This window comes from Gossypium arboreum, chromosome 12 (genome assembly GCF_025698485.1).
Source record: "Gossypium arboreum isolate Shixiya-1 chromosome 12, ASM2569848v2, whole genome shotgun sequence".
NCBI lineage: Eukaryota > Viridiplantae > Streptophyta > Magnoliopsida > Malvales > Malvaceae > Gossypium > Gossypium arboreum.
In genome coordinates this window covers 110602022-110629933 of record NC_069081.1, presented here as the reverse complement: position 1 = coordinate 110629933, position 27912 = coordinate 110602022, and the positions used below count along the sequence as shown (strand labels likewise).

The 27912-nt window shown below is 32.1% G+C and overlaps 4 protein-coding genes across 5 annotated transcripts; 1 reads left to right on the top strand and 3 right to left on the bottom strand.

Moving 5' to 3' along the window:
- Positions 1–305: 305 nt before the first annotated feature.
- Positions 306–2132, bottom strand: LOC108478099 (pentatricopeptide repeat-containing protein At5g66520-like). Its single transcript, XM_017780525.2, has one exon. It carries the CDS (start codon positions 1978–1980, stop codon positions 448–450), a length of 1533 nt encoding a protein of 510 aa, XP_017636014.1. The 5' UTR covers positions 1981–2132; the 3' UTR covers positions 306–447.
- A 1384-nt stretch (positions 2133–3516) lies between these two features.
- LOC108479274 (protection of telomeres protein 1b-like) lies at positions 3517–14087 on the bottom strand. The gene is made up of 10 exons (XM_017781772.2): positions 13845–14087; positions 13457–13593; positions 9992–10181; positions 8857–8918; positions 8622–8710; positions 5439–5720; positions 5244–5320; positions 5076–5134; positions 4335–4487; positions 3517–3876 (listed from the first exon to the last, which is right to left on the bottom strand). The coding sequence occupies exons 1-10, from the start codon at positions 13957–13959 to the stop codon at positions 3685–3687; spliced, it is 1356 nt and encodes a 451-aa protein (XP_017637261.1). The 5' UTR covers positions 13960–14087; the 3' UTR covers positions 3517–3684.
- Positions 14088–15317: 1230 nt separating this feature from the next.
- Positions 15318–18519, top strand: LOC108479272 (SWI/SNF complex subunit SWI3A). Of its 2 annotated transcripts, none has more exons than XM_017781771.2 (7): positions 15318–15560; positions 15667–16190; positions 16593–17087; positions 17240–17406; positions 17525–17574; positions 17846–18009; positions 18108–18519. In XM_017781771.2, exons 1-7 carry the CDS (start codon positions 15470–15472, stop codon positions 18294–18296), a joined length of 1680 nt encoding a protein of 559 aa, XP_017637260.1. In that variant the 5' UTR covers positions 15318–15469; the 3' UTR covers positions 18297–18519. The 2 variants fall into 2 exon arrangements, with proteins under 2 accessions (XP_017637260.1, XP_017637259.1); XM_017781770.2 differs by having other exon boundaries at positions 15361–15560; positions 17834–18009.
- Positions 18520–26122: 7603 nt separating this feature from the next.
- LOC108478641 (uncharacterized) lies at positions 26123–27119 on the bottom strand. The gene has a single exon (XM_017781113.2). It carries the CDS (start codon positions 27003–27005, stop codon positions 26319–26321), a length of 687 nt encoding a protein of 228 aa, XP_017636602.1. The 5' UTR covers positions 27006–27119; the 3' UTR covers positions 26123–26318.
- Positions 27120–27912: the final 793 nt, after the last annotated feature.

Genomic DNA, 27912 nt, shown 5'->3' with positions numbered 1-27912 from the left:
CATTTAAACTCAAGGTAGTTCAAACATTAATAATTAAGCTCAATTCAAATTCGAGTGTTAAAATAAGTATACTCATGAATTTACATGAGTAGAGTTTAGGATGGATTGATTCAAAATCTTAGGTTCATTTTTAGGTTAGAGTTTAGTTTGGCTCAAAAAATAGGTTTTGAAATTTTACCCAAATTTGGTCCAGATAAAAAATAATAAATAAGGTTGTATAATATTCAACAAAATAATAGGAAAATAGCAGTTTATGCCTCATTGGATTATGCCCAAGCAAAAAAGTCTATTTAAGATTCAACTCATTTAGAAAACTGATTTTATTTTTTATCGAAACTTATTTTTAAATCAATATTTTTACATAAACTTTCTTATTTTTGGACGGGACTTTGGACCTGGGCCCCTGGATGGGTGGCCCAACTCTAATCAGGCCTCGAAGACAAGACCTTAAAAATAACCTTCTTTTATGGTTATTACTACTTTTTCCAACATGCCATATATCTGTTCCGAGCAGGGATGCCTGCCATCACCAACCATGAATTCATGGACAACATTATCCACTTCAATTAAACTATGGCCGGGATTCCTCAATATCTGCCCATCTTTCATAATCTTTCTAATCCTAGCTACATCATTCCAGCGTTGCTTCACGGCATAAATATTCGACATAAGAACATAGTTTCCATCATTACAAGGTTCCAAAACCATCAGTCGTTCCATTGCCACCTCGGCTAGCTCAACATTGGCAGCTGCAGCACAGGCATTCAACAAAGTTCCCCACAAAACCGCATTAGGTTCCATTGGCATGTTCATTATAACCTCATATGCCTCATTCAAGAGTCCTGCCCTGCATAAAATGTCCACAAAGCATCCATAATGCTTGATGCCAGGCTCAATTCCGAAATCCTTTCTCATTGAATGAAAAATCTCCTTTCCTTTCTCCACGAATCCTGAATGACTGCAAGCAGATAAAACCGCAATGAACGTGATCCGATCCGGCTTTATTCCGTTCCCTTGCATTTCCCTAAATCTTTTAATGGCTTCAATCCCATAACCATGCATTGCCAGTCCCCCAATCAAGGCATTCCAAACATAAACACCTTTACAAGGCAGAGTCTTGAAAACTCGATAAGCTTTGTCAATGTGACCACATTTACCATACATATCAATAAGGGCAGCACCAAGCTTTGGATTCAAAAATATTCTCTTTCTATCAGTATATTCATGCACCCATTGACCTATTTCCAAAGCCCCCAAATTAGCACATGCCGAGAGTATACAAACCAAAGTCAATTCATTTATTTCGACCCCATAATTCTTCATTTGATTAAATAATTCAATCCCTTCTTTATATCTCTTTTGCTTCACATATCCTTTTATGATACCAGTCCAAGTAACCACATTTCTCTCGGGCATACTATCAAACAACAACCGAGCAGATCCGACATCACCAAAACAACAATAAAACGTCGTCAAAGAAGTTAAAGAATGAATCTCGCAACTAAATCTTTTGTCCTTGACAACCAGAGCGTGGACTCCTTTGCCCTGTTTTAGACCACTGCAAGCCTTTAAAAGAAAGGGGTAAGTAAAATTATCCGCGTCAACCCCCTGGTGTCTCATTCTGATATAAAGGTCAATTCCATCATGGCCCAAGTTATTTGTTCCGTAGCATCTTATCATAGTGTTGAAAGCAAATGTGGAGGGCTGGGTTACTTGATCGAATACCTGGCGGGCGTAAGTGAGATCGCCGGAGTCAACTAAGGCTTGGATGAGTTTGGAAAGGTAGGTATTGGACTGGTGAAGTGGAGTTTTGATGAATTGCGCATGAGCTTGCTTGAATTGGATTAAATGGGTGCATTTCTTGAGGATTTGGAGATGATTTTGTTTGTTTGAAATGGATTTTGCTAGTGGGTTTGGATCATTTGAGGGGGCGGGAAGATGAGCAATGAAGTGACTGTTAGCGGCCGAAATTGCGAGCATCTGGTTTTGGGATAGTGGTCAACTCAGTTGAACTTGAAGAATAAGCTCCAGAGGACTTTTAAAACTTACCCAACAATTAAATCCTTCGTTTGTACCCAAAAACAAAATCGTTTGTGGATTCTAAAATCGTCACTTACTTATACGTAAATTCTTTATATGCATTTCTTACTCTAATTTATATGTATTAAATATGTAAGGGATAATATAAATTTTTACTCCTAAACTTGACAATTAAATTCATTTTGGTCCTTAAAATTGAAAAATATAAAAGTTTGATGGCATGATGCTCTTAGAATACACCGCATTATCACTTGAAAATTAAACGACCTATAGAAATTTTTAAATGATAATGTGGTACAATCTTAGAGTATTAGCTATAATGTTTTAATAGTTTGACCAATGGTTGAACTGGTCAGATCACTGATTCCCGATCAAACGATTTACTTGATTCAACTGTTATAATTAAATAAATGGTTAAAATTTCATGAAAAATAAAATCGATTCTCATTCTTGTCCCAATTTTCAATTTTCACCTATTTCAAGCAGTTTTTGATTCAATCAATTTAACCTCATTGTTTGGATCAGTATACCGATTGGTTCTTGATCCAATCAGTCTAACCAACCAATCCAGTAATATTTCAAGAACAATGTTACATCATCAAATCTTGACAGAATCCAAGTTAATGGATTAAAATGGATCCAGTTACCATGTTCAGATACCAAAGTGAACAAAAAGAAAGTACAAGTACCAAAGTAAAACTAATTACTAAGTTTAGAGGCAAAAAATTATACTATCCAAATATTTAATGATTCTTTATATTTTTAAAACTTTTTAAATTTATACAAACATTTTAAAAAAATTATATATCTTATATAAGATTTTTAAACTGTTATTTTTTATAGAATATTGGGGATAGTTTTTATTTATTTATTTATAAATTATACATCTTATATTTTCTTTTTAAATTTTAGATATTTTTAAAAGAAACCAAAGACCAAAATCCATAAAGAATAATAGTTAGAATAGCAAGCCTTTTCTTATAATTGATGTCGAGGTTGGCATTATTTCTTACTTGCTTAAGAGGGGGAGAATAAAAAACTACGGCAACACTTTTAATCAATTCAAAAATGGTTGCTTTACATATAACTAACCTTATTTAATGGCCAAAAAAATTGCACATATCAACTTCTTCTCTCTAGAAGTCTTCTCTCGCCTGTTGTGTTCTAATGTTTTATGTTTCCATTTGTCTTCTTTTTGGCAGTCGTTGCCCCTTCTAATGAATGAGTTTATGTGAATCCAACTCAAATCATGAGGGTACTAATGTGTAATTTACCTCAGTTTGTAGTACACTAATTTTTTGTTCTTCAACATTTAAACTACCACTAATCAGTGGCATACATGTAAGGTTTTATCCATATAAACTAATATATGTAAATTAAATGATCCTTTTTAGTGTTGATGTGGATTTATTTTGAACACTTGCATACAAAAAATCAAAAAAAAAAAAAACTTCAAATGTTTATTGCATGGAGGGGTTATTATAGCTAGAAAGCGCAAAAGCCTGATATAGAATAACAGAGGTACAAAAGAGGTATAATATTAAAGTAATCCCCAGTGATACCTAGTAACTTGGCGTAAATTATAGCCAGCTTAACCAAACCTACCTAAATACATTACATACCACGCAAGTACAGTCAAACTGGTTAACCAAGAAGCTTGGTTTCAAATATCCAATGGCGCTGTTTGATGGGATTAGATTTCAAGTAACACTGCACCCAAGGCGGATTTCTAGCACCACCCATTATTGCCTCCCCATCTCTACTTGCAGGTACTCCGAGCAATTTAATTACCTTCCGTTTCAGTGCATCAGTGGATGAACAATTGAAAAATTCCTCCTTCAGAAATGCAGCAACATCGAATTAAACTATATTCATGTGGAATGCATAATAATATGCTACTACTGGTAAACTAAATAGTTTACAAAATCAAAAGCAGTAGATGCACCACTCCAAGTTTAACAAGCACAACAAGTAGGCATGTTTTGAAGGATTTCCAAAACCAACTTCCAAGATTGTCCTTCTCAAGTTGCTATGGCTCCAAAACAGCTAAAAAATTAACAATTTTCTTTTAATTTTAGGCAATGGCATCGGAGTCTCAAAACATATACTTGGTTTTCTATTCTTCATTTTCTTTTCCTTCTAGATTCACATTTTAACTATTCAATGAAGACCATCATTAAAAACTTGCAATCATGATCTTAGTTTGCAATATTGAATTCAAGAGCACATGTAAAATGATTTACACCACAAAAGTCTAAAGGTTACCACAAGATTTTTAAATATAATGTGCTTACCCCATTTTCAGCATGAGCATAAGCATGGATTCGGGCAGTTGGATCCTCTAGGGTAAATCTAACCCTATAAGCTCCACAAGGAGCGCGGAAATCCTCAACTCGCCATGGAATTACAGCAACAAATCGTACTACACACCTGAAATTATTTGTTTCCTGGAAGGTTACCCAAGCAACAAATAAGCACAACTCCAGTCAAACATTATTCCCTAGTTTTAATATGCTTCCATAGCCTTCAAGCTAATTCTCATATGAAACCATAACACCTTCAAAAGGATAAAACCATCGAGCTTAGTCCTCTCTATCAAAAGGTGGCATTCTCACCAATCAGTAATCTCATCAATTGCAGTAAAAAAGAGAAGACAACTATCTTGGCCATAAAAATAAAAATGCCAATTAGAACTACTACAGCTATTAAACGGCCAAACCTGAAGCAACCAAAATATGTAGGCTACAAAGCCCAAACGAATTAATGAAGCAAAAAAGATTCAAATTTCAACCGAGTTCAAAACAAACTCAACTGGAGCCCACCTAATCCTGACAGACCAATAATGTAGTTGCTTGCGTGTGAGGGAAGAAAAGAGATTGCAGATGATTCAAAATTCAAAAAAAGTTTCAAAGGTTTTGAGGTGTATTTTGGGCATAATCGGACCAAAAAGAGGTGGCTGGGAGAGTGAGAGGGTCCATCAATGAATAGTATTTTTGATTTTTTTTTTTTTTAAAAAATGCTGAAGGGTATAATACCTTTTTACAAGTGAGAACATCCATCAATGTAGAAAATGGTACATCAATGCGTTTAACCTCTGATCAAGGGCATAATCATCACTCATAAATTTCAATAACTGCATCTAGGAGATTGAATCAAATATACCAATAAATGAGAAATAAAAACAAATTATATTCACATGGAACCTGTGATTTTTGATGGCCATGGACAGCTCCAGTATGGCATCCGATCTAGTTCACCCAATGATCGTTGATCACAATTGCTAACATGTACACATATAGAAAAAGAGTGAGATATTCAAAACTTCTGAAAAGAATTTCAATCAAAAGGGAATAAACAATCTATTTGTTTAACAAGGTGCTACATGCAAAATAATTCACCTCTGGCGCTCAAATATGAGAATATCATCATTTGGCATATCTCGGATCATTGAAGATGATGTGAACACACCATACCATAATCCTTCATGCATTTTGCAGAATACATGAAAAAATTTCATCCATTGATCAACTTTTAGCAGCTGAAGTATATATGTTACGCAGTCTACATCAAGGATCACTCTTAGGATAGTTCCAACAGTAGGAAATGTACATAGCACATCTCTCGATGGAGGCAGAGGCTCGAAATGTAGAGGAAGTGGATTGTGCAGTTCATCTTCCAGCCTGTGGGGCATACTCATTAAATGAAAAATTTGTTAGATTACAAATAAATAAATAACTAGACATAGCAAGCATCAATATTCTACATGTGAAACTGAAAGCTGTTCAATTAGGCATAAATCATAAATGAAGTCATCTCTTTGATTGTAACAGAGTTAAAACTGTTGATAGACCAGATCTTAAGTTTAAGATACAGTGCCCCAAAGGGGTTGAGGAATGCACATGTTTCCCTATTGATGTAGTCCTCTTTTTATTTTATTTTATATTTTTACATCAAAGGAGTAACAAGTTAAAAAGAATTATAGTAACAGAAAACAGCTAACTCATCCAACACCTCACTTATTATGTATAAGTGTAAATGGCTATTTGAAGTTTTAAGTACTTGACTGAAAGTTGAAAAATACCGGTTGCTAGAAAATCTTTTGCCTAGAATCAGAACTATGGTAACTCATCGAGAAGGTCTAGATCCATACTATAGATACTTAGCTATAACAGAAGTTAAATACATAAATGCATGGTAGTGCAACCCTTGGAGAAAATGTCAGTTTCTTTTGCTATGTAAATTTAAAATTTTGGAAAGTTTCACCTGTACTTTTAATATAATTTCTGGTAAGTGGCAATGCTAAGGTTCTAAAATTACCAAACTCCAAAATCAGTCTAACAGTCTCCCTCATTGGGCATTTAGCCTAGCTTGTGAAAGAGCATTTCTACTCTAAAACTGAAGTTGGGTGTTTCGCAATCTAACTTCTAACATTCACAGCCTATCACTAAGATAATTTGGGCTTTCCAGACTAGCTTGAAACTTCTCCAAAGTGTCTCTCAAAGGTAGCAACAAAGGGGTTTATTAATATTTTAGACTTCTACTTTACCCTTTAAGCTGAATAGAAATAGAAAGAAATAGAAAGAAATGTGCTTCATTAATAGGAGTCTATTTTGTGATGAATTAAAAACTGAGAGAACAATAAAAACTTACGTAAAATTATGATAGAAAGGCATCGGTTTAGTTATAGAAACAAATCTAGAAGAAAGTAGTTTCTAAATCCATCGACCATCTCAATTTACCAATATAATAAGTCATACCTCAAAGTAAAATGACACTAAAAAAATTACATAATAGCTTATAGTCGATGAGGATTGATATTCAGCCGAAAGTCCAGCACGCCTTGCATAATGTAAACAATTAATTTCACAATTTTCATGGAATTTATTTATCCTCATTGTAGTACTTACCTAGTGCATTTTATCCTTTTTTTTTTCCTGATTCACAATTTGGAATGTAATCATACAAGTATTTCAGAACTTTTTTAAAAAAAAAACTTCCACAAGCTGTCCCTTTTTTTTTTTTTTTTTTTTAATTTCATCTGTTGATGCCATTTAAAAATTTTTCTTAAAAAAACAGTAAAACATCTTTCTACATTCTATAATGCTTCTGTATTTAACACCATCTTAGATTCTCTTTCACCAGTTTCTGAACAACTAAACTCAAATAACACTTTCTACAGCTGGACCAACCAGGCTATAGGAGTTCAAAAAGATTATTTATTCTATTTTAAACGGAAAAAATTATTTACATGTTGCTAAGGCAGTTTCCTATTTAAGACTCCAAAATCCAAATCTCTACACGACAGGGAATTAGTCTTTAAAATTTCCATAATATCTACATGATTCTATATTATAGTAGGTTTCGCACTAAGGAAATTAAAAGTATGTTATGAAAGCAAGAATGCCTAACATTTTGCCCTCTTGCAATCTTTTTCTTTTCTCATCATTTTCTAAACCTCTGGAAATTATGTTTTTACAACCAGATCTGGTTTTTTCCTTTACATGTATATATCAAATTTCAATAATGTTAACAAGTTACTCTCAGTAACCACAGAATGTAGCATCATAAATAAATTAAGCCCAACACTGTTCAGCTAGGCAGCATAGTACCCACAACTTTCTTCCTCAATCACTTCCCTGTACAACCCTAAACAAATCTTGCACCAATGATCAGACCAATTTATCCTATTAAATCTGTGATGTCCTAACTACCAAAGCATTCCAGAATATATTCTTCACTTTCAGCAAGCCAGACAGCCTTAGGCCTGACCCTTTCTACCTTTAATAAACCTAGTAAAGTCGCCAGACTAAACTCTATCGCCCATTTATAGATCTCAAGAGACGTAATCTTCTTAATGCATGGACAGGATAGGGTATCACACTGAATCAGAATAATTGGCTTCATGATAATACACCATAACTTAAGCTTCAAAATTTTCTTCTGAGAACTCTTGTAAGTCATTAAAGAACTAACCGAAACTCTAACTACATGCATCTGCAAAAAATATAGCCAGGCAACCACTGCCTGCTTTGCGGTAATTTAAGCTCAACACAACTTAAAAGAAACAAATTTGTGAACAGCAATCCTCTTTTATCACAGCAGATATATAGCGTAATCTCAAGTTAAAAACACTCATTACCATAAATGTGACTTAAGATTCTTAATAGCAAAGCAGAGCCTTTCCAATCATATAATAGAGATAACAAGCCAATGAGCTCCATACAAAGATAAACAAAAAACCACCCTTTCAGGAGAAACAACCGAGCCAACAAAATGCCACTCCCAAAAGATATAGAACACTGCACCTGTCAGTAGCCTCCTAATCATCTTTACCTATGCTAACGTTTCCTTTCAGCAGGAAAGACAATTTAATATGACCACAAAAGTCAACTGCAACTGATTGATGCAATGAAATCGAAGGCATTGAAGTGCGAGCAAATGCTTGTTGATAGATGAGAATTCATATATAACCATGTGTCAATGATACCATGTAAAAAGTAGGAATGCTTCCACCAAATCCTAGCGTTTGCTTTACAGTTAAAGTTTTAAATAGAGGAGCAATTAAAAAGATACCAACTCACTTGTTATAAATACTGATAGGTGGAGCATCCGTTCCATCCCAAAGAAAGATCATCCACTTATCATTAGTAGTTTTGCTTATATGAAGTACCTTAGTAGGGCCAAACATTAAATATCAAGATGGATCAGCACACCTTGAAATAATCAAGCAGCATAAAAATATGATTACATTGGACACAGTTGAACATACCAAGTACATAAATATAACACATGAAAATCAAAGATACGGATCAATACCTTGCAAGCTAAATTTACACAAACCACTCGGTCGATCTCCCTCAACAATGAGAAATTTGGCACTAACAAGCATGAAAAGAAAAGGTGAAGCTTCTTATGGGGTGATGGAAATGACCAGATATTTGGCATCATAATTAGAGGACAGAATCACATAAAAAGAGGCATTGCACATGCATGACTTTTAATCTATATAAACATAGAACCAAAATGCCAATGCAATGTTTTAGCATATACAAAATCAATATCTTGCAGTATTGAGATGTAATATATAGGTCTGCGTTGTGTGCCAGAACTCTTAGAACTTAGAAAGGTATACTCAGGAACAGTCCTTTCCAAGTTAATTCCAAAAAGGTGGACTTACATGATATACAGTACTGGTTATAGAAGTTCCAGGAGAAGCTGGTGCAGTGTTAACTACCACTATGTTAAACTGTCAATCTAATCCTCATGTCCAGCCACGTTCAGCCCAGTACTTAAAAAAGTTAAAACGTCAAAAATTATTACTCAGTCTTCTACAGCCCATTAACACTCAGGCCCACCCTGCGATCTTAAAATTATTACTCCTAAGATATTAGGACAGAGACTCACTAAGCACTCTCTGCATGTTTATACCTAATGCATTTTAACTAGCATCTAGTGCAGTGGTCTCTTCAACTACCATATGTTTCAAACCTTAGAGCACAAATTGAACTAAAATCAAGCTCTATTAAATTGTAGATGCAATCCCGAAGGGCTTCAAGAATCAAGGATGGGGGGAAGAAATCAACCTCAGTCTAGTGGATCACCTGTAAAAATGGTTGATTTTAAATAGGGAAAAAACTTAAATTGTGGTTGATTTTAAATAGGGAAAAAACTTAAATTGAACACCAACCAGAAAAAGAAAATAAGCATGGGATCTAGAAAGGAAAATTAACAATATGAAGTTTCTAAATTTTCTAACCAAAGCATGACAATACAGTGGAACAAGCAGCTTCAGAAAAGCATATTACTCCAACCATATACTTTTGTTATAGGCATAGAGCACTCACATATAGATTGATATCAATTAAGAGATAATAATTATTAATACTTAATATGCATATAACCCACCAGTTAAAGGAGAAATATTGATCACACTAGCCAATAAAAAACATACCGTCAATGACCTCTGAACTTGCTAACCATTTTCTCAGGCTTGCTATTCTCCTTTCATCATGTTCTCTCGCATGAAATCTTAAAGAAACTTTATAAGGATGGAAACTATCACCATCTTTCCCATCATATAAAGCAAATGAAGAAAACTTGTTGTTGAATATAGCATATACATCTCCTTCATGAACTGTCATCTGTAGAAGTAATTACCTTTTTCAAACTAGATTTATAAAACACCATTTATGGAAAATGAAAAATATGCGTCTAGAAGGCAATACAATATTTACCTGATTGACAACTGTTCATACAACAGAAATACTTCATAAAATGCTAGACATTAAGACTCAACAAGGCCAAAGCCAATAAGCTTGAACTTTCAGGATAGTTCATTCTCACATGCAACCAAAGCCTCTTAACTACTAGCCATTAGACTAAAAAATCCTTCATGCCTCTATATGGTTATAAATGGACTGCAATCATGCAAGTTCGATTGCCATCAAGTTCAGTCATTCAATATTAAGGTCATAGTTCATATCAATCACATATTATTTCAAGTCATTTTGAATCAAATCATGTCAGATCATATTGGGTTTGTGTTACTCATAAATTAAGTTCTACAATATTGCAAAAAAACAACTAAGGGACAAAATCATAAAGTATTATCATTTATATATAACACCATTTTTAATTTAACAAATAAACTAAATCGTATGCTATTACAATTAATCAGGAAAAAATTATCACACAACTTAATTCACAAAGTTCAATCAAAATAGTATTTAGTTGCCTTGGATTTAAATTTTTTACAACTAATTCCTAAAGTGTTGAGCACTGTTGGGCCATATATTTCTTCCTGAAATTTTTACCTATAGCTCTTTGCATTTTTTTCATAGTTATTTTCTTCTTTTTAAACTGTGTATATATTACATGCTTTGAGATTAAATGTGAAACATTTAATTTTACTTCACATATTTGGCTTGTACACCATTCAAGTAAACTTGTATCATTCCAGGTATCAAATCAATTCAAGTTCGGTTAAGTATCATTTTGTTCAAGTTAATTTAGATATCAGGTCATTTTACTTTTGGATTATTTCCAAATCAGATAATCTTATCTTGGATCAATTTCGCTTCAGAGTTAACTATTTCACTCAGTTTTGATTTATAATCAAGTTCAATTCAAGCAAGTTGAGTATGCAAGGTTTGCCACCTCTAGCAACAAATTTTCATCAAAATGTATGTGATAGGCCTGTGTTTGACCAAATTGGAACCCAAGGAGCTTGTGCATTTGGGAAGTGTGCGGAGAACGAAATTTTTTAATTTGAGTAGATGTAAGACGAGCTAACCTAAAAGGTTATACTATCATGTAAGGGAGCACTCTCATATGCAAGCCCATTGACTCATGCAAGTGAAAGGGATAGCAAGGATTATGCATAAACCGCCTTATTTGTTTTATTACACTTTATTTATCAAAATTAGGGCAAAATGTTATACCACAAATTTAGAAGGCTCTAATATCAATACAAAAATATGTCAAGCTAAAAGCTCAGTTTAATAGTCAAAGACCCAAGAATAGGTTTATGATTTTATCTTCAACAACATAATCAACAATCATTCTTATAGAGAACAAACTAAGAAGGACAACTCCATTTCAACAAAATGCAGGAGAGTAGATTTTGTTATACCTGTCGCAAATTAATATGTTGTAGATATAATGAATTGAACTTGATTTTAGTTTTCAATCAAATTAAAGCAACCAACAGAGTCTAGTCTACAAATTGAATTGTCATAACTTTACATGCTTGCATAATGAAATCTCAGTTAGAGGTTAATAAGTATGTGCATGAACTACAACTCAAAATAATATTCTTATAATCTAATAAAGAATCATATATAAGAAACGCATCAATACATTTTCACATTAAGTCAATATTCACCAAAGATTAGCCCTTTATACTGATTTCAAGCACCATGTGCTATTTAATGGCTAAATGATACACTAAAAGAAACGGGGGGCACTCAAGACGGAGAGGGAGAGATATATGACTTCTAGCAGCTAATTATTCTCAGCCAGTTCAAAAATAAATAAGAGATGTAGTTGCTTTTATAGCAAGCTTCACAGGATGCATAAGAGAATCCTCAAGGTATCTACTTTTAATTGCTGATGCAAATTATGCCCTTTAAAGCAAACGTAACAGCATATACAAAAAGTAATTATATGAATTTATCTACAGCCAAGAAGATTAAACTTTGAACCTCACATGGCTAAGAATGTTAGACTAAATGTCTTTGTGACTCTGTCATTCAACAATAACATCTAAGAAAACGTGATCAAAATTAATCTCAGAAACAATTAAGATCATTGTGGCAGTAAACAAATAGTTTGGTAAGATAAAAGATTTTACCCTTTTGGATGTCAAGGGCGAAAACGAAGTTTGATTCTTCAACAACTGAGAGTCTTTTGTTCCATCCAAATATAAGTTTCTTTGGTAGTTAATAAGACAGTAATTTACAGCTATATTGGGTCTCATATCTAGGTTTTAGTAATTTTTCTCTCACTGAAGTAGGCCTTGATATTATTGTCAATAAGACCTTATCTTGATTCTAGTCGGGTAAACAGGATATTTCCAAGGTCAAAATTTTAAATCACTCTTAGTTCTAATCTAATGACAATCTTAGTCCAATTACGATCAGTTAACATTTGCTAAATACTTTAGACGTTCATTTTGGTAGAGTTGATTTTAAGAGATATTTGAGTTATTGATGAGTCATCCATGAAACTATTGTTTTAAGTGATCTAAGTTATATGCGGTGCTCTTTCTTTTTCTGTCAGTTATCTCATTTTTAGCTAATCTTTTCTTTTTCCTTCCTTCTTGCGTGAACTAATAGTCCAATATATAAGCAACAGAGTTTCTTCTTCCATGGTTGCATACTTCCCCCATTCTAAAACCTAGCTGACTTCACAAATTGTTAAAACATTAGTGGCTAGATTCTTCTCAACTAGTCTTCCATTCTCAATCACTTTATAATTGCAATCCCCTAAATCCCCAGAAAAAAAAAGTTTTAAATCATTTTATATCATAAGCAGCAAAATGCAGATTGAATTCATAACAGATTTCAGAAAAGAATGTCAGTGCTCAAACTCCTAGAATCCTTAGTATTATACATCCATTCATGCTTAAAGCCACACTGTGTATATCATATGTGAAATTAGTTGAGAAATACACATTAGAACTATTCCAAATAACTAACTTGCTGTGAAAGCCCATACAAATTCAATTACAAGGTAATAAAGATGAATTATCGTGAGTGTTAGCACTTGTCCGCTCACTTCTTCCTAATCTTCTTTCACTTGTTTAACTGAATTTATAATTTTTCAAAAAAGAAATTAAAGATGAAACATGAACTGACCAAACACAAGTAATTTTAAGGAGGACAAGAAATGACACTTTGGAATTATCAGAGTATACCGTGACACGTGAAAGTTGAATAATATCTCCAACAGATGCAACAAGAGGAAGACCGTCGATTTCTTGAGCAAATACATGCACAGGAACCCAGAACTCGGAATGTGACTCGTCAATTACTTTTAGCTTACAAAAATAATCTGCAAACGAAACAGGAATTCTGGCTAAGCAAAAAAAGTTCAGAACGATCAGAAATACGATCAAGAAGATTAGAAACAAGAAAAAGAAAAAAGAAAGAATTCAAGTTCCGCATCTATATAACTTTCATAAAGAAATAGTGAGGTACTCGGACGAGTATGGAAGCAACGACGTGAGTACAAAGAGTTATCATATTAGAACAGAAGGTAGGAAACAAGAGAGCAAAAAGGAGGAAAGAAAAGGTGGTGGGTACCGGTGCCTTTGGTTCGCTGGGGCAGAGTGAAGTCAAGAATGACGGAAAATAGGTTAACTTTCTGGTTAATGCAAGTAATGGCGTCCTTTAGCATAAGAAACTGGTAATCACCCATCTCTCCAATCCCTCTCTGAATTTCTGCTGCTATTTGAGTGATTTGTTAAATGGTTTAAGGAAGGCGGGGTTGTGTATTTGTGTTGAGAGTGAAGAGGCAGCATGAGTGATGGGCCAACTACCACATTAATTGTTGGGTCTGGCAGGAAATGGGGGAGCATTTATTAGTCCTGATTTAGGGCTTAAATTAAAATGAAGGAAGCTGAGGGTTTGGGCCTTCGAGCATGTTGTCTCTTTTTGTTGAGCCTTTCCCCTTCCTGTTATTGGTCCACTCTAGCAACTTGTATTGGGTTTGTGAAAAGGCTTAATTAATTGAATATAAGTGTACAAAAAATTTGTAATATACACCATTCATTTATTATTATTAAATTTAATTTTTCGGGTATAAATTTAATTTTTTATTAGATTCGAAACATTTAACTGAAAATCATATCAAGATTGACTTAAATTAAGAATATATCAAATCAAAATCGATCAACAATAACTCATTATTTCGCTCATTATCATCTCTAATTGACACATGTACATTTTTTCTTTCTCTTTTTATTATTATTAAATTTCAAATTTGACTCTTTTATTGTTTTATATTATATAAAAGATCAAATTTCAATTTAATCATTATATTATACTAAAATTTAAGATCTAATTTTTATATATAGTTTTTTACATAAGTTGTTACCTTAACATTTATAATGTTATTAGTTAATCTAAATATATTATTCTAATTAAAATGTTGACATGATTTTTAAGAATTGTTAACACTATTGAAATTCTCTAAGCCTTCTTTGACATGTTATGTGATTTTTTATTTACCTTATTAACATAATGTTTGAATTTTAATTCTAATTCTTTTATTATTTTAATTATATAAAAATGGTCAAATTTTAATTTCAGTCATTATACTACATACTAATTTGAGATTTAATTTAACTTTAAATTTGACATAATTTAGTACTTTAACATATATAAATTTCACTAGGTAATCTAAATTATTTATTTGATTAAAATACTAATTGAATTTTATGAATTGCTAATACCATTGAATTTCTTTATTAAATTTATTAAAATATCACTTTTGAAATATGATTATTAAGTGAAATTTTTTATTTTAATTTTAGAATGTGACACTAATAATTTAAAAATATATATTAATAATTGAAGTTCAATTTTAAATTTAAAATTGTTAAGATTAGATAAAATATATATTATTAAAATTGAATTTTAAAATTTTAGACTAATAATTTTAAAGTTGTTTGATTGTTTGTGATATTTCTCCAAGTAATTCAATTCAACCAAATTGATTTTTGAATTTGAAAAATTTTCATTTAAATTCAATTACTATCACGCACTGGACAAGCGAGATTACGATTGGTCGGTGACTTAAAAGAGTGGAACCGGCTGTTGTAATAGAAAAACCCATTCGCATTAAAAGTGATTAACAGAGTAAATCCTGAATCGGACCCAAAAAAACCGAGAGAATCCAAATTCCAAACCTCACCAAGGACCCGGGAATGGAGAACAAGCCTAGACATGACCCGAACCCGGATTCAAATCGACCCGAAGAACCAGAGCTCGACCTCTACACCATACCGAGCTACTCCAGTAAGTTCCTCCTTTCTAATTGATTAATCAATATTCCCCTTCTCCAAAACCCTAACGAAAAATCTCATTTCTTTCTTCTTCTTCTTCTTCTTCTTCTTCTTCTTAGGTTGGTTTGCTTGGAACGATATTCACGAAACAGAAAGGCAAGCATTGAAAGAATTCTTCGAAGGCAGCTCAATCTCAAGAACCCCTAAAATCTACAAGGAGTACAGGGATTTCATCATCAACAAATACAGGGAAGACCCTTCTCGCCGCCTCACTTTCACCGAAATCCGCAAATCCCTCATCGGAGACGTCACTTTACTCCACAAGGTCTTCCGCTTCTTGGAAACCTGGGGTTTGATCAACTTCCTCGCTCCGCCTCCACCCCACGAAGGTTCCGAGAACGATGATAGGGTTCGGGTCGAAAACGGGGCCCCGAATGGAGTCCGGGTCGTCGCTACTCCTAATTCGTTGCGGCCGCTTTCGGCTCCGGTCGTTAAGGGTAAGAACAGTGGTGATGGGGTTGAAGAGAGTGGAGTCAAGTTGCCTCCCCTGGCTTCATATTCTGATGTTTTTGGTGATTTGAAGAGACTACATTGTGGTAGTTGTGGAGATAATTGTGATTCTGGGTACTATGAATATAAAAAGGTAATTCATTTTTTAAAATTTGAAAGATTCTTTTTGCGTTTAAATTTTGTTTGGAATTGTTTTTATCTGTGAATTATCCCAATGAACAATGGTTTGCTTATAGATAATTTGTGCTTAGCATTTAATATGACGTTTCTCCAAGTAACTGGTTTTATAGGTGTAATCATACGTTTCTTCTTCCAGACTTAAAGTCTTTTGTACAAGCTTTTTATTTGTTAGATTCTTATCAAATTCATGTTTGATTTGGGACACTGTAGCTTGGTTATTTGGGTGCCAATTTGTCTGGATATATATATATGTATTCTGTGTTCGTTGTTGTAATTACCTGCACAAAGCTGAAGGCATGTAGTCGACTTGATTGTGTTGTGAAGTTGAGTGATATTTGTTTTAATGCATCTGCAGGATAATTTCATAGTTTGCGATAAATGCTTCAAAAATGGAAATTATGGCGAGGATAAGTCTATGGATGATTTCGAGTTGAAAGATTGCCATGAGAAGAGTGCTGCCAATGGTACTGTGTGGACCGAAGCGGAAACTCTTCTTCTTTTGGATTCTGTTCTGAAACATGGGGATGACTGGGATCTTGTTTCTCAAAATGTTCAAACCAAGTCTAAACTTGATTGTATTACGAAGCTCATTGAGCTGCCTTTTGGGGAGTCTTTGATAGATTCTGCCAAGGGAAGGGGCAATTCCAGCGGTACAAGTATGAGCATGAATGGCATAAAACCAGTTGTTGTTCCTCCATCTGAGGATCAAGAGAATATTATAAACGAGGATCAAGGTTATGATGGTGCAAATGAGAACAAAAAGAATGGGGATTCTGAGAATCAAGAGCCTCCTTTGAAGAAAAAACGCACTGCTTCCACTTCAGATGCTGATAGTTCTCTCATGAAGCAGGTAAAATTGTACCAGGTTATGTTACTTATACATGATGCCTCCATTTTATCCAAATTTATGCTTTTCTCATATATTATAAGTTTGTTGCATATATAAAGACAAGCATTCTTTAAAGATTTTGGTTATACATTAATTGATTGTGTTTACTACAGATTGCTCGCATCTCTACCATGGTTGGGCCTCAAATCACTGCTGCTGCAGCTGAAGCTGCAGCTGCGATGCTTTCTGATGAAATGTCTTGTTCGAGGGAAATTTTTTATGGTGATCATATTGATTTAACTAATGGGTCCCTATCTCCTTCAATTTATCAGCAAGAAAGGTTGTTTAAAAGTTAATACTGTTATTCTTATTTTTCTTTCCCTTTGCAGCTAAATTTACTGTTAGCTTTTTTACATCAGTATGGTGTTTTGAAGTATTCGGTCTCTTATATGTTTTAGAGCTCATAATACTGAAGAGTCAGAGATAAAGGAGAGGTCTAATCCATCAGGTATATATACATTTGAGTACAGTACTACAACATCATTTGGCAGTTTTGGCTGAAGAACCAAATTATGTGATCAAAAGTAGATATTGTTCATATTCCTTCTACTGAATTATTGCCAGCGTGTTCATTTATCAGTCAGCACATAGACATAGTTTCTTTAATATTTCAATGTTTTTGATTTGTGCTCTACTTTTTATCTTTTGCACATTCATAGTCGGAGTCCTTCCATTCCTAATCATCATCATAATTTGTAAGAAAATAGACTCTCTTGCAGAATCTCAAGAGACACATCCGAAGAAGAGCGACATACCTTTACCATTGCGAATTAGAGCGGCAGTTGCAACAGGTCTTGGAGCAGCAGCTGCTCATGCCAAATTATTAGCTGTGCAGGAAGAGAAGGAGATTGAACATTTAGTTGCAACCATAATCGAAGCACAAGTGGGTTGAAGTTTCTGTTTTCACTTAATGTTTATCATGAAGCTATTTGATTTATCTTTAAAGTCATGCCTAATATTTTGTCTTTTCCTTGAATACAGATAAAGAAATTGAACTCTAAAATCAAGCATTGTGAAGATGCGGAGCTTCTAATGGAGAAGGAATATGCTGCAATCGAGGGACTTAAGGAGTATATCCTTGGAGAGCGGATAAATATCTTACGAACAACGTATAATACTGGTACATCTAAATTGTTAGAGTTACAATCACAAACCAGCAACTTAAGTTAACGTGTTTTATAGGTCAGGGTAGTGAAGCAAGAGATGCCATTAACATCAGAATTTAGGGTTTTCAGTTAATGCTTTTGATTAGTATCTTTAGAACCTCGTTTTAATATCCATGCAATTACATCTCTTCCCTCGATTGTTGTTAGTAGGAATTAAGGGCAATTAAATAACGGCATTTGTAACATTTGCATGATAAAGATTCATTGTTTCAATGTTTTGGTAGAAATTGAAGTAGCTTTGCATTTTCTGGTCATGTTTCTTTTGCATTTAGCAATGTTTTGAGTTCGAGTTTCAACATTTGTAACATGTTTGCTTATTTCCGAACTATGCCCTCTTCGGATATCGGGTAAGCTTTGATTTGTTTATTGTGCTTTCGAACTGGTTAGCTTCCATTCTTCTGGTGACAAGTTTTCCATGTCTGTTAAACTGCAAATAGTATCAAACAATAGCTTTGGTCGATCCAAGGGCCTTATAATTACTACTTTTATAATCTTTAACGCTGAAAATCTGCATTTTAGAATTGAATTGAAAAGAGGGATTTGAATCCCAAACGCATAAATTGCGTGATAATGGACCTTAAAACAATTGACATTTTAAGTGTGATCAAGACATGAATTCATACTATACATAACTAAGATTATTTCTTGGAAAACAGTGGGCCACTAGTAATTCTAAAACAATATAATACTTCCAATCACAACCCCAATATTTTCTCACCATTATATTCTTGCATGCATAAAGTAAGTAGACTTTTTACTACAATTAAAAAGTACTCGATGTGTTGATTAATATTTGTATTTTTATTTTTAAGTGCATCATATTATACTTATTATTCTAAGCTGCAACATCAGAATTAAAAGAAAAAGAAAAGAGAGAGGAGTATTATTTCTATTTATATCGATATACATGTCCACGTTTTCCACCTATTATAAAAATAAAATAAAATCAGACATATATGTAAACATTTACAAACTTTTACCCTTTTAAAGTGAATCTTACCAACCTCTTTTGTATTACCATTTACTTACTTTTTTTTAATAAATAATTATTTCTATTTTTTGAAATAAAGTTTTACCAACTTTTATATACAATTCAGCAGTATGAAACTTGACCACATTTATTCACATAAAAAACAATTTAATCCTTTCAACCACAACCCCGAATCTTGTACAACATTATAATCTTAGCATGTAAAAAGAAAGTGACTCTTTGAATCCTTATCTATGCGATTTAAATCTATTTCATCCTCAAAACCTTTAAGTAGTAGTCCTCTTATCTCTCTCTCTCTATATATATATTTGATTTTTACCATCTTCAAAAGTTTACAAAGATTTTAAATAATTTCAATCAATGGAGCATCAGCCCTCATCCAAAAGAGTTACTCGCTTGTAGAATAAAATTGGGAAGAAAATAATTTATGATTCTCTTCGTATTTTTTGAGGTAATTAAATTGGAACTATATAATTTAAGAGTAAAATTGTATTTTTTATAACATGATAACCTATCAAGTGTCAACAGTTTATTGTGACAAATGACTAAAATTTAACTATTTCACATTGACTGATTGAGTCTTAACTCGATTAGCATCAGTATTGTTGCTAGTAAAGGAGGATGTGGGTTTGAGTGCACTGAAACACATTATCCTCCTATTTATGAGTTAGGGAGGGACTGTGAATAGTTCTAGGTATTATGTAAAAGAGAGCAGATATGATCAAAACCTATAATTAATGAAATTATTATATATAGATATATATATAAACTAAGACACGTTGGGTTACATTCCAAAATTGTAACACGAACAATTATTATTAAAAATCTTTAAGTAATTGGTAATTAAAAAAAGTTAGTAAGATTCATTTCAGAAATTGTTGGTAAGGCTTAAGTAAATGTTTATAAATAAGTCTAAAATTTTTATAATATATGAAAAATATGGACATGTGTATCTGTTGAGGTAAGTTTTTGAAGTGAGTGGTTAAATGCTAATGAAAATACAGTTACTTGTGGTCAATGTTAAGGAGTTGAAAAGTGTTCTACAAGGGCATAATATAACATTAAAAAAATAGATATTTTAAAAAAAGAGATGACGCTTTATAAGACTACTTATGAAATAAAAAGAGTACAATTATGGTGTAATACCCTGAACATTTTTACAGTAAGATATTATCCTTGATATAGTAAAATAAGGAAATAAAGTGACAAAAAGGGAAATTTTGAGTTATGTCAATATTGAGAAGTATATTATGATATATTAATTCAAGAAAGGACTAAATTGTAAAAGTGAGAAAAGTTTTGTTGCACAAGAGTAAATATTCATAATTTGAGGGGTTAAAGTGTAAATATGAAAAAGTTGAAGGACCAATAGTGTAAATAATTTAAGAGTGGAATGATCTAGAAAATAAGGAAAATGGATGAATTAGGACCAAATGGAATAGATGAAGAACTATGAGGGACTAAATTGTAATTTTACTAAATTAAATGATGACTCAAGGATGAAATTTTAAAAGATAATGAAGGGAAAAATGGTCAATTGGAAGATAGAGAAATCTAGAAAGTAAGAATGATGCTTGAGATATTTTGATATTTTATAATTATTTAATTAGATAAATATTATTTTATTAATACTTTAATAAGATTTTTATTATTATTTTATTAGTATATAAAGAAAGAAAGATGAGAAATTCTCATCCATATTTTCCCATGCACTAACGTGAGAGAAAGAGAGGAAGAAAGAAAGTTTTGCTTTCTTTACAATTTGGTCCTTTTACCAAAAATTCACCATTTTCACTCAAAAATCAAATGAATTTCCATAGCTACCAAGAGACAAAAATGTTAAGGAGAGCATGGGGAGTTAGAATATCAAGTTGGATTCAAGAAATAGAAGCTGGAGGAGAGAAAATCAAGTTAAAGATTAGTATCAATAGAACAAGGTAAGTATATCAAGATTTCAATATGTTTTAAGTTTGTTATTATTGATGAGCATGGAAATAATGTTATAGTAGAGTTTTCTTACATAAGGTCCTATGTTTTGATATGTTAGTGAAGATAAAATAAGAGAAAGTGATGAGAAATGGTGTAGAAAAAGAAAATAAGGGTGTTATAACATGGTAATTAATAGCTTGCACAAAAACAGTTTGGACAGCAGCAGTATACTAACTTTGAAAAATCACCATAAATTGTAGAAATCGAATTAGAATATGAAAAGAATATGAAATTAAAGCTTATTGAGTATAGTTTCTCATAGAAGAAATAGTGTAAGCAATGTATTTTTAAATTTTGAGATATAATGAATTTTGTGAGACAAGGTCAGAATGAAATCGAGTTCCCCTGTTCTGACTTTGAAAAATCATAAAAAATTGAATAAAAATAATTAGGGGCTTAAATTTATATTTATAAAATCCTGAATGAGTCTATTTTTAATAGAAATAAACAAGAACATCATTTTAATCCTGTATGAGGAGATAATTAATTTTTGGTGAAGAGGGGTCAGAACTGTCAGACAGCAGAACAGGGGTAACTTTAAAGAATAAACTATACTTATTGGCTAAACCAAAAATTCTGAAATTTTTATGGTAAGAATATATATGAGTCTAGATTCAGGTAAAATTATCGGATATTAATTTGGAGTTCTATAGATCCAGATATAAATAATTTAGTGACTATGATGCAGATAGACAGCTTGAATATTCATAAAAGTAAATAATAAAAATTATGGATAATGTTACTTACAAGTGTGTTATCTACATTAAGGATGTGGAATGGAGAGGAGGAGGAGGAAAAATATGTATGAATATTCATCTAGTATGGCTAATTTGCATATTTTAGGCTCAGGGACTAAATTGAATAAAAGTAAAACTTTATGGGCAATTTTGTAAACATGTCAGAAATGTCCAAATTGCATGAAATGGATTATTTTATTATTTAAATTACAAAATTGTATGAAATTATTAATTTAGTTCAAGATCGGGGGAAAACATGTTTTAGGGATTAAATTGAAAAGTGTTGAAATTATGAAAAATTTTGATATTTTATAGAATTCATGGATTGTTATCAATATATATGAGAATAATAGCTGGAAATAAGGATTAAATTGCAAGAATTTTATTTTCTTGACCCTAAGGATGAAATCGTCATTAATTAAATGCATTAGAATATGAAATGAATGAAAATGATGATCAAATTTATTTATAAAGATCCGGATGACTCAAATATGAGACTTGATCATGGAAAAGAAAAGATATCAGATTAATGAAATTATAAACACAAACAAGCAATGAGGTAAGTTCGTGTAACTTGAATTATATTCTTAAATGCTTGAGATTGTATGTTATTTATGTGAATATGATTTGAATGTTCATTGTATGAAAATTTATGAAATATTGATAAATTTGATAAAAGGAGAAGAAATCTCGGTTGAATGAAAGGAAAATTCGATGGATCTCTGAAAAGGAATTGACGGTAAAAAGGATCTAGCCCGGACGGGTGATCCTATCCTGATATAGCCCTCCCGAAGAATATGTGTAAAACGGATTTAGCCCGGACGGGTAATCCGAATTAGGGTCTGAATTTAGCCTGGACTAGTAATTCAGATCCAAGCTCATTAGAGTAATTGTCGTTGCAAGGGATTTAGCTTGGACTGGTAATCCCGACAATACTCTATGAGTTTATATTACAGGGGATTTAGCCTGGACTGGTAATCCCACTCTAAGGATGAGGTTCGCTGGAGTGTGCTCTCTGATATGAAATGTGTAAGACCATGGTTGAAAGATACCATGACAACCTGTGTGTAAGACCATGGTTGAAAGATACCATGGCAACCTGATATGAGATGTGTAAGACCATGGTTGAAAGATACCATGACAACGTGACATGAAAAGAATAAGACCATGGTTGAAAGATACCATGGCAACATGACAGAAAATGAGTAAGACCATAGTTGAAAGACACTATGGCATCACGTCAAAGATAAATAAGACCGTGGATGGGAGACGCTATAACATCTGTTGAACAATTGATATTCAGGTAAAATATATCAGATGACGAATGGTTATATGAAATGGTTGTGTGAAATGTTTACAAGAACTGGTCATATGGAAATATATGTACAAAAGCGTTGTATGAAATAATTATGAAAATGGATAAACGAAATAAGTATAAGTACGTGGAATATAATTTATGTTAAGTTTGATATAAGCTATTACCAGAATAAATATACATAAAATATATGGAAATGATGAAGCATAAAATATTGATATAATGAAATGAATGATATATGCTTGTAAAGAAACGGTAAGAGCATGATATGTTTCATGACATGTACATATATGATTATCTTTGATATGTTGATACAAGGAAATTATGTAATTGAGACTATTATTAAACTCAAGTGCGACATGTCGAGAAAATAGATATATCAATGTTGAATTTATATGAGATATGTGCAAGTATACTAACAATGGTGTTGTTTGATGCTTATACAAGTGCCAAACTGTTGATTGAATGGTAATATATTTATTTTATATGATGCATTGAATCGGTAAGTATTTTAATTTGTTTAAGTGATCTGCAAATGATAGTAATGCTCCGAAACCCTGTTCTGGCAGCGGATACGGGTTAGGGGTGTTACATATGGAATAAAAAGAATACATTATCAATGCACCAAATGTTAATCCATTTAATTATTATATTATTTTCTTAAATTTATTAATAATTTTTTACTTGTGTTGTGAGCATGGCATAATTTAACTAAAATAACACGTATTGGTTGTTGTAATTATTTATTTATTTAACTTTTAAATAATCTCATTATAGGTTTTGATAATATCTGCTCTTTCTGACATAATAGGAGGATAATGTGTTTCAACGCACTCAAACAAACGTCTTCTTGTATTGAAAATAATACTTATGCAAATCGAACTAATACTTAATCAACGGGTGTTGTACATGCAGATGCAATGTATGACAACTTTAACTTATATTTCTAAATTATAATTGAAAATTTTATTACAGACTATGCCTATAAAAGTTACATATTTAGAACATATGGATGTGTTTATAAATAACATATAATAAAAAAATAAAATTTAAGATTTGAAATTAATAATAATAATAATACATATGCAATATATACGAAATTAAAATAAAAAATAATTTAACTTGTGAGTAAAGAGAAATTTAAATAGCTAAATACATCAAACTAAGGATATTAAAAGCACTCCGATCGTTTATCATACTATTATCATTTTCTTGAGTTGGTATTGAATTAACTTGTGATACTAACTCAATCGACGGCAATATTAATAAAATAATAACATACCAATGATGTGGATGAAAATAATTATATAATATATTTATTAAGAATTCAAATAAAACTAAATATTATTTTAATTAATAGTAAAGTTGGGAGAGCGTATGTTTAATATTTTAGATTCAAATTCCATTATAATCATGAATTTTATTTTTAGATTTTAAATAAAAAGGCAAAAACAACTTTAAACTAATATTTATTAATTTGTTAATTGGTTTTGGTAGGAACTAACAGGTAGAGTAGAAGCGAAATACTGATTTCAAAACAATTGGCTTATAAATATAATCAACTATCCTTCCCCAGTAGTTCCTTAATGCAATGTGTTGCAGCTAGCGTCTTCCCCAACTTACCCATCCTATCACCATCACTACCACTCTCCATCCCTGAGTTTCTGCATCTGCATCTGCCTCAGCTCAGCACTGCCTTATAGTTTTCAACTTCAATTACCAGTTTTTCTCTTTTAATACAAAAATATCCCAACTTAAAAGTAAGATTAAAATTAACTGCGTTCAAATTTTAAATTGGAATTCATTCACCTTTTCTTTATCTTTTTTCGCACAGAAAGAAAGCAAATATTCTGTTCAAACAAAAGATATGGGCGGTGCAACTTTTTTCCCTGTCCAACTTTGGTCATTTTTGTGGCCCTAATTTCTTTTATCTTTTTGTTTTTTTTTTTTAATTTTTACATGGAAATTTCATTTTTTTATAAATGGTATTATATAAAAAATATATAATTTTCTATTCAAAAGTGTACCAAAATATTAATAACTATAATCAGATATGTATTTAGGATTTTACTCTAAATGGGACGAAACTTGGCTTTAGTCCTATTTCTCAATACTAGGCATCTTAAACTGTACTCTCCTTTTTCTCATAAGATTGAACTCCTTAATGATAGAATTTGTTGAAAATTCTCGGGCTATCTCTTTTTTTATATATGTCACCAAGTAAGTTAAAAGAAAATCATCCTCCATTCTATTACAAAACTTGTCTTCACAATTTTCATGGCTAAAAATACTCGTCTGGTTGTTGCAATAGACACGAAAATAGTTAGCACAAGACGAATAATTTTATCAAAAAGACTCTTCTTAGCATAGGAAGATAATTTCTTAATAAGACATACAAATTAAATCAAAATACAAGAAAATCACTAACTTAATATGTATAAATATGGGCCAAATCAATTAATTCTGAAATTTGACTCTAAAATTCATATTGTACTTCTAAATTTAGTCTTTTAAGGTCAATCGTTCCTTAATATTTGATTATTATTAAATTTCTATAATTAAAAACTGAATAATAATTCGTTAATATAAAGTATAACCTTATAGCTTAAGGCAATTTGATCTAGAGAAATAAATATTATATAATATAGACGCTAAATCTAAAATATATGATAATTTATATATAATATCTCAAAATTTCAAGTTACTCGCAAACACAAAAATATATGTATATATATATAACACAGTACCATTATATAGCTAGTGCTAGTTGCATGCTTGCTAAAATTAAGACATGTATGTATATTAAAAACCAGAGGAGTGATTGACTCAATTTCATATAAACTAAAAACTATACTGATAACAGAACAGACAAAGCAGCTAGCAGCTCCAGTAAGTTACAGAAAAGATAGTATAACTCATACGCTGATTGGATTTGGGATAAATGTGGGATATTATAAAAATTTTCATATATTTGAATGATGACGTAAACTGTATCTAATTAATTAATAATCCAGCAGCTTCAAGCCTTCTTTGCCTGTTGACTCTTGCAATGAAATCATCGGCTCTTTTCTCCAAATCCTCAGTAGGCAAAACCAGCTCATGATATTTTCCCTCTAAACCATTATTTCCCTTGTTTACTTCTCTAATCTCCTCAACCACGCAAATCGCCTTCACCTTTTCTTCCGAATAAAGTTGCTTCATTTTCATCTCTTTTTTCACTTCCACCACCGATCCATCGTTTCCAAGGCTTCCACTTGGATGATCAACGTAGTACACTCCCCCAGAACCTGAAAAATAAGAAAAAATCTTGGATTCTCCAATGAGAACCACAACGATGAGGTTCCCTACAAAGAACAGTAGTTTAGTGTTGTACATGATTGAACCCATTTTTGGTAATGAAATGAAGAGAAAGTTTTTCAAGTAAGGGAGCCAAAAAGGGGTGGAACAGAAGACACAACAAGTCACTGCTATGCATGTATAGAGTAAAAGCTTGTCCAGAAGCTGCTGCTTCTTACACTTCTTGGATTGCTTGATGGCTTGAAACTTTAGCATTAGGTTAGGATCCATTTTCAATTGGGACTGCGGCGGGTTGAAGGGACTTTTATTATTAAAAAAAAAAAAAGAGCTCACTTCATTGTTTTTCTGGTTTTTTTTTTCTTTAAAAAAGAGGTGAATTTTCATGGAACTGACCCTAAACACATTGGAATTACTGGATTATATAAGTGGGGAAAAGGAAGTAAATTTGGGCAAGATTTCCACATGTTTCCATGATCTTTTTTTTTGCTTTTCTATCATGGGAATTTACTTTCTGAAAAGCTGTTGGAGATTTATTAGTGTTTAAGGGCCTATTTTAGTAGGATATGCATGATACGTGTATGTTCATACACGAATATTTTTATATTTATATTTAGACATGTATCGTATTTTAAGATAAAAGAAAATGAAGAGCTAGAATATGATTTTCAATCTTCCATAGTTTCTTAGAATAAAAGGAAATCTGCCTATTCCCTTGGATGATTCAAGTACGGAAAATTTGGTTTATTTTCCATTTAAATTTGCTTAAACCTTATGAAAATGAAATCACAGTCCACCTAAAAAGCATTCACCCTTTCATTTCCATTCCAATGCTGACACAATATTTAGCTTTTCCTTCAATAATTTTACTAGTAGAGAGCACGTTGTCCACCACAACTCTGAAAGCAACCTCATGGCAATTAGCGGATATATCCATATATCAATACTCTTTTTAACTTTTTTTTAAAATATTTTTTATTTGTATTTGATGCACAACTAGGATTTAAATTTATATATTTTCATATAACGCCTGTTATATATATATATATATGATTTCATTGTAAGGGAGTTTTTCAAACTTGAAAATCGAAAAAAAAAGTTGGAAAAGTGGGGCAAATTCTCCAATTAACTTTACTGATATGATAAAAGGACTGTTGATGTGGTATTGTGTATTATTAGATGAATGAGAAATATGGATAAACAGGGAAACATGGGTGCTTAATTCGGTGATTAACAGTTGTCAGAGAACAGAATACTGTAAAGTTGATTCCTTCATCTTCTTTTCAACACCTGC